The sequence below is a fragment of the Eptatretus burgeri genome, chromosome 2 (genome assembly GCF_056783735.1).
Source record: "Eptatretus burgeri isolate ZD-2024b chromosome 2, Ebu_testis_v1, whole genome shotgun sequence".
Taxonomy (NCBI): Eukaryota; Metazoa; Chordata; class Myxini; order Myxiniformes; family Myxinidae; genus Eptatretus; species Eptatretus burgeri.
In genome coordinates, this window is record NC_140962.1 from 35,357,638 (window position 1) to 35,365,152 (window position 7,515).

Sequence of the window (7,515 nt, forward strand, 5' to 3'; positions counted from 1 at the left end):
CTCTCCTGGATTCTATGAAATGTAATGCTCTCTCCATTATTGGAATCTTCTTAAATGAGGCAGAAGCACAAAGTCTGTTGCTTTCACATTGCAGGAGGTTGGTGTTCTCTGGGTTTCCTACCAGTTCTTCTCTGGTCTAGCTCCCTAACCACCTCATCATTCTTCACCAAAATTATTACGATGCCTATTTTAATCATGTGAGGTATCATGGTGTTAGTAAGAAGCAAGTAATCAGAAAATATGAAAAATTTAAACTCATTGCCAAAACATGTCTTTACAGCTGGCTATCGTTTATGCCCAGTAATCTGCTGTAAGAAAAGCTAGTCAAACACTCCATTTGGCACATTCTGCAGCTTGTTGTTATTCAGGTCGAAGACCAAATATTTTAGTCATTTGGACATTTCTCCACTTAATTTTGTTCTGAGATATGCACTCATAGTAAAGTAATTATAATAATCTAATATTTTAAATGATTGTTTGTAATCAATATTTCAAATAGAGCGGTATCTAAGGTAATTCATTATCTTAACAAGGACAGGAGTATTAGAAGATTGGAGGTAACACTGAACAACAAATTTCAAATTTTTTTTTTTACTGGAGATGTGTAAAGTGATTAAGACTAATTTGGGTACGCTGATTTCAAAAATCATAACCGTTTTGCTGTATCACGTCAGGATTTTCAGGAACAGAAATATTCCCATTGCCTAGAAGTCAGGATTTCAATGAAATTTACATATGTCTTTAACATGTCTATTTCGTACAATTGTTGTTAACTTGTGTTATATTTCTTTCTTTCAGATAAAGATGAGTAGGCGTTCCTGTACCAATCATCCTGACAACTTCTGTTATGTCTGTGGTCGGTATACCAAAAAAGATCAACAGCGAAGTATATCTACAGCAGTGAAAATGAAGGCCGCCTACTTTCACTACTTCGGGTGTAATGTGGGGGACCAAGAACAGAGCTGGGCACCACACATCTGCTGCACAAGCTGTCACACAACCTTGACTCAGTGGTTGGTGGGCAAGCGCGCGAGCATGCCATTTGCGGTGCCCATGATATGGCGTGAGCCGCAGAATCATCATGATGATTGTTATTTCTGCTGCACAAGCATCGCCGGCTTCAACAAGAAGAATAAAGGTCACATCAAGTATGCTGACTGCGTCTCTGCTCGTAAACCTGTGCCTCATGATGACGAGAACCCCGTTCCAACACCTCCAGCTGATCAGAACATAGCTGTAAGCAGTGGTGAAGAGGATGGTGATGATGAACCTTTTGAACCCGACACTCAAGAATCACACCTTCTGAACCAGGGAGACTTAAATGATCTTGTAAGAGATCTCTCGCTGTCAAAGGCGAAGGCAGAGCTGCTTGGATCAAGGCTGCAGCAGTGGAATCTACTTGAACCTAACACCAAGATATCCTTGTTCAGAGCACGTCACAGAGACATGGCTGAGTTCTTTGAGATGGAAGATACGATGACATTCTGCAGTGACATCAACGGTCTGTTGAAAGAACTTGGGTGTGATCACGATCCTGCAGACTGGCGCCTCTTCATCGACTCGGGGAAGAACAGCTTGAAGGCTGTTTTGCTCCACAATGGCAACGAGAAACCATCAGTCCCACTGGCTCACGCGTTCGGCATGACAGAGACCTATGAGACTATGCGGCAGCTGCTTGATTCCATCAAGTACAATGACTTCAACTGGCACATCTGCGGAGACTTGAAAGTGGTGGCGCTGTTGTTAGGGCTGCAGTCAGGCTACACGAAATACATGTGCTTCCTTTGTCTCTGGGATAGCAGAGACGACAAGAATCACTGGACGAAGAAAGATTGGGAAGAGCGAAAAGAGCATGTACCTGGTCGACACAACGTGAAGCATGTCGCCCTTGTCGACCCAGCCAAGGTTTTCCTTCCACCACTCCACATGAAGCTCGGCTTGATGAAAAGTTTTGTACGGGCAATGGATCTGAATGGGCGTGGGTTTTTATACCTCAAGGAAAAGTTTGGCAACACCTTGTCGGAGGCCAAGATCAAGGCTGGTGTCTTTGTTGGACCGCAAATCCGACAGATTATGAAGGACGAAACTTTTCCGACAACTCTAAACCCCAAAGAGCTGGCAGCGTGGAGGAGCTTCAAAGCTGTGACGGACAACTTCTTGGGGAACGAGCGCGCGGCCAACTATGAAGAAATAGTGCAGCAGCTGCTGGAGTCCTTCAGGAAACTTGGCTCCAGGATGTCCCTGAAAATCCATTTCCTACACCAGCACCTGAACTTCTTCCCTGACAACTTGGGAGCAGTCTCGGACGAGCACGGCGAGCGATTCCACCAAGAGATTTCACTCATGGAGACGCGTTACCAAGGGTGGCACAACCCGAACATGATGGGCGATTTCTGCTGGTTCCTGCATCGTGAAACTGACACAGAGCAGCACAAACGCAAAGCCAAATGCCTAAAGCATTTTTAATTACATTCTAGTGGAGTTTTTCTGTAATTTCTATAATTTTGAAGCATTCATGATGAAATAAATGAATAAATGAATTTTTGTAAATTTCATTGAAATCCTGACTTCTAGGCAATGGGAATATTTCTGTTACTGAAAATCCTGACGTGATACAGCAAAACGGTTATGATTTTTGAAATCAGCGTACCCAAATTAGTCTAAATCACTTTACACATCTCCAGTAAAATTTTTTGTTGTTCAGTGTAATCAAAAGTAATACCAACAATTACGAAAGGATCATGGAATTTCTGTGGAAATAAATTACAGGTGAGTAAGTTTACTATTTATGCTGTAATTAGGAAAGAATTGAAAACTATAATTTATGACTGACTTAGCTTTGTATTCAACACTATAAATTACGACTGACTTAGCTTTGTATTCAAAACTATAAATGAATCGAAAGGATTTGGTATCTGGTGGGACCCTTTGTTCATCCTCCATCAGTGGAAACACAGTGTTGGGGGGTGAGTATTACATTTGGACACGACGGTGGACACTTAGCTTTGTATTCAAAACTATAAGATTAAATGATTTGAAAAGTTGTGACTTAATAACCTTCAAAACTTCGTTGGTTTCCTGATTTTTATATATTGTTTTTTATCAATATAATGCATGTTCTCACAGTTTTTTTTTAAAAGCCAACCAAAAAGCCAGATTAAAAAAAAGCAAAAACAACCCTAATAGTTTTTCGCTGCTTAATCTAATTTTGCACTAACTTATGTAATGTTGACATCTCGCTGTATGTTTTGATTAACAATAAAGTATCGGTCATGCCTGATTTAATATTTTTAATTGGCACATGAACGCTAATTATAAAGCATTAATTAGGTGATAAACACACTTGCATCAATGGAGAAATCAAAATTGTCATTTGACCAGCAGCCTCTGTAGCTCGTTTTGCTGCAGTGACAATTTTGTACGATTGAGGAGTTTATCAAATACCTTGTCGATCAAAAAACAAATTGCTTTTACTTTAAATCCAATTTTATTCATATTTATCTTCACAGGCATGTAAAGAAAAAAAAGTTTAAAAGAGGCATTATGGTGGCGAGGGGTTGAGGAAACTGGGTTAGTATTCCAGCGACTATGGTTCTAAATCTGTCTGAAGGCTACAGTATTTAGATTTGAAGCTCTGAAGAACCAAGACAACTCAGGAATATCATTCATTTTATTGATTAAAAACACAGCTTGTTCATAAGTGACTATTAGAGAGTCGGTAACTTGTCTGTTCCACATGGTGGTTCCACAACAGAGTTTATGGTTATCTTCATGCTATCATGGCAATGTAAGGTTGCTTATAAAATGGTAGTGCCAACCCAAAAAAATCTCCAACCTGAAAACATAGCCCTTTCACTGTGATGTAGATCTATAATAATCAGTGTGTGTGTGTGTGTGTGTGTGTGTGTGTGTGTGTGTGTGTGTGTGTGTGTGTGTGTGTGTGTGTGTGTGTGTGTGTGTGTGTGTGTCCTCTATAACAACAAAAGCATGAAACCTCGTATCCAAAACTTTGCATGCATACTAAGGGAACTCCAAGGGAGTGCATGAATGAAAATTGGGTTTTGGGGTAAATTTAAACACCCCTTTTGAAGATAATTAAATGCTTACCTCCATGAAAGGCTTATCCTTGGTCGGCAGGGGTCTTAGCAGCCATTTTTATTTATATGGTTCGCTGGAGCTATCTTTTTTATTTTCTTGAAATGATTTCTTTTAAAATCTCAAACATTTAGTAGAGACAAAGAACAATTTATTTTTAAGCATAAAATAAACCACCATTTTGATCTAATACTTCTGTGTTCATTAATAAATAAGTGTTCATTAATAAATAAATGTGTTTAGAAGATTACGCACAATAATTTCTTTGACTTTCTTTTCTGTTTTTTTTTCTTTCACATTGACGTGCAAATCCCCTTCTTTTGTACGAGTGAATAAAATTGCGCACGATGTGCCCCAATGCACACAAAAATAAGGACACAAAATATTAGATCATGCCAAAAAGAGGGAAGCTTCTTTTTTAGATCATGCAAAGAATAGTGAGCAAACGAGTTGCAGGATGGTCAAGCAACGGTGCAAAGAGACGTCGAAAATCAGTAAGGAGCAGAAGGGAACAAGAGACGCAACAAGAAAGAACTGAACATCTCGAGGATCTCCGAGAAAGAACGCAACAGAGAAGGAATGAAGAGAGGCAAGAAGAAAGAACTGAACGTCTCGAGGATCTCTGAGAAAGAACGCAAAACAGAAGGAATGAAGAGACAGAAGATGAAAGAACTGAACATCTCGAGGATCTCCGAGGAAGAGCGCAAAACAGAAGGAATGAAGAGACGGAATATGAAACAACTGAACGTCTCGAGGATCTCCGAGAAAGAACGCAAAACAGAAGGAATGAAGAGACGGAAGATGAAAGAACTGAATGTCTCGAGGATCTCCGAGAAAGAACGCAAAACAGAAGGAATGAAGAGACAGAAGATGAAAGAACTGAACATCTCGAGGATCTCCGAGAAAGAACGCAACACAGAAGGAATGAAGAGACAGAAGATGAAACAACTGAACGTCTCAAGGATCTCCGAGAAAGAACGCAAAACAGAAGGAATGAAGAGACAAAAGATGAAAGAACTGAACGTCTCGAGGATCTCCTTGAAAGAATGTAAAACAGAAGGAATGAAGAGACGGAAGATGAAAGAACTGAACATTTCGAGGATCTGCGAGGAAGAGCCCAAAACAGAAGGAATGAAGAGACAGAAGATGAAACAACTGAACGTCTCGAGGATCTCCGAGAAAGAACGCAAAACAGAAGGAATGAAGAGACAAAAGATGAAAGAACTGAACGTCTCGATGATCTCCTTGAAAGAATGTAAAACAGAAGGAATGAAGAGACGGAAGATGAAAGAACTGAAAGACTGGCTGAACAGTGGGCCAGAGATACAAGACAAAATGCACGACTCGCAAGGAGAAATCGTTCTGCTGATGTTGGTGAAATGACGAAGGTTTGCCCTCAGTGTCGAGCGCACCGTTTCTCTGGAGGAACGGGCAACTTTTGCTGCATGAAGGGAAGGTAAACATTGCTCCTCTGCGTGGGCACCCCATGATGAACTCATGAATTTGTATACAAGTGACGCACCACAAGCAAACTAGTTCAGAAAGAATATTAGACAATACAACTGTCTCTTTCAACTGACGTTATTCTGTGCCAAGGAAGTGGTGTCATCAAGGAATGAATGGAATCCTTCAGTGATAATTCAAGGCCAGATTCATCATTACCTTCGTTCATTGATGTCTGACCCAGACCAGCAAGGTCAATTCTTGCAGATCTATTTTATGGACCCCCAAGATAGCATTGAATTGTAAATGGGTATACTGCAAAATGCTGGTATCCAAAGGGAAATTGTTGAAATGCTTGAAAACTTCATAAGACAAAACAACCCTTACATTGCTTCACTTGAAATGGCAAAGGAAAGAATTAGAGATTTACCAGAGGCATCAATCATCATTGATCCAGATCGTCGGCCAGCTTTTGAACATGAAAGGCGATTTAACACACAAATTGCCAAGGAAGTAGCCGTCATAATACCAAACAATAATGAACCTGAGGGAAGATCACAGCACATTGTCTTGAAAGAAAGAGGAGGAGGCCTGCAAAATCATTTCAGAGTCTCATAGGTCGTATGATAGTTTTCAATACGTCCTTTTCTTTCCGCTTAGTGATGATGAATGGCATCACCAACTCCAAATGAGTAACAGCAAGAAATTGACAGCGATGCGATATTATGCATATAGGATCATGAATCATGATAATGAATTAAACCACCTTTTGAGAGGACAACGACTCTTTCAACAATATGTGGTTGATAAGGCAGCTAAAATTGAGAGTGATAGGCTCAATTATATTCGCATGAATCGAGCATCATTGAGATCAACAACTTACAGAGGCCTGGCGGATGCATTAAATAATAATGATGATTTGGAAAACGTCGGAAAGCGCATCATCCTTTCCTCAACATTTGTCCGTGGACCGAGATACATGATGGAACGATGTCAGGACGGCATGATGTACGTTCGGAAGTATGGCAATGCTTCGTTCTTCATTACGATGACTTGCAATCCGAACTGGCCCGAAATCCGACAGCACCTCTTTCTGACTCAGCAGCCATGTGATAGACCAGACTTGATTTCAAGAGTATTCGATCTGAAAAGAAAGCTATTCATCAAGTACCTCAATGGACCAGATGGCCTCTTTGGGAACTGTATAGCTTTCGTCTCAACTGTGGAATATCAGAAGAGAGGCCTGCCTCATTTGCACTGGCTGCTGTGGCTTGACGAAGTGAGTAAGCCAAGACCACAAGATTTTGACAGATTAGTGCAAGCTGAAATACCAGACCCACAAGTAGATCCTGAGCTGCATGAATTAGTACTGAAGCACATGATTCATGGACCATACTGCAACAACACCACTCCATGTTGGAAGAATGGAAGTTGTAGTAAGAGATTCCCAAAGCCATTTATCGAGAGGACAAGGTGTGCAGATGATTCATATCCTCTGTACAGGAGAAGATCTCCAGATATGGGAGGATTTCAGGGACATCAAGAAGGATGCCAAAATCGACCTATTACTTCTGATTGGGTGGTGCCCTATAATGCTCAACTATTGAAGTTGTTGAAATGTCACATCAACGTTGAAATATGCTCCTCTGTAAAGTCGATCAAATGCGTGATCAAGTACACCTTGAAGGCGAGTGATCAAGCAGTTTTTGGAGTGAACATAGATGACAAAATTACACAGTACTTGACTGGCAGATACATTGGTCCATAAAAAGCAGTGGGATCAATTCTTGGATTTCCAATTCATGAGAGAGACCGCGTTGTCATTCGACTCCAGGTACATCTACCACAAGAACAACGAGTCTTTATCAGAGTCAATGCTAGTCAGCAAGTGAATAATAATAATGATATGGCGAGAACGACTTTAACTGAATTCATGGAACTGTGTTCTCGAGATCCATTTGCAAGAACATTGTACGA

The 7,515-nt window shown here is 40.6% G+C and overlaps 2 protein-coding genes and 1 pseudogene across 5 annotated transcripts in view; all 3 read left to right on the plus strand.

Moving 5' to 3' along the window:
- LOC147031791 (uncharacterized) overlaps positions 1-2,686 on the plus strand; it is a 114,801-nt gene extending 112,115 nt beyond the window's left edge. For all 4 annotated transcript variants that reach the window (XM_085867631.1, XM_085867625.1, XM_085867644.1 and 1 more), the window contains one exon: positions 799-2,686. In XM_085867631.1, the coding sequence (XP_085723757.1) occupies positions 805-2,466 (1,662 nt within the window). In that variant the 5' untranslated portion in view covers positions 799-804 and the 3' untranslated portion in view covers positions 2,467-2,686. The remainder of the gene's footprint in view (positions 1-798) is intronic.
- Positions 2,687-4,520: 1,834 nt separating this feature from the next.
- Positions 4,521-5,555, plus strand: LOC147031792 (uncharacterized; annotated as a pseudogene).
- Positions 5,556-6,277: 722 nt separating this feature from the next.
- On the plus strand, positions 6,278-7,306 carry LOC147031793 (uncharacterized). Its single transcript, XM_085850002.1, has one exon. It carries the CDS (start codon positions 6,278-6,280, stop codon positions 7,304-7,306), a length of 1,029 nt encoding a protein of 342 aa, XP_085706128.1.
- The last annotated feature ends 209 nt before the right edge of the window (positions 7,307-7,515 follow it).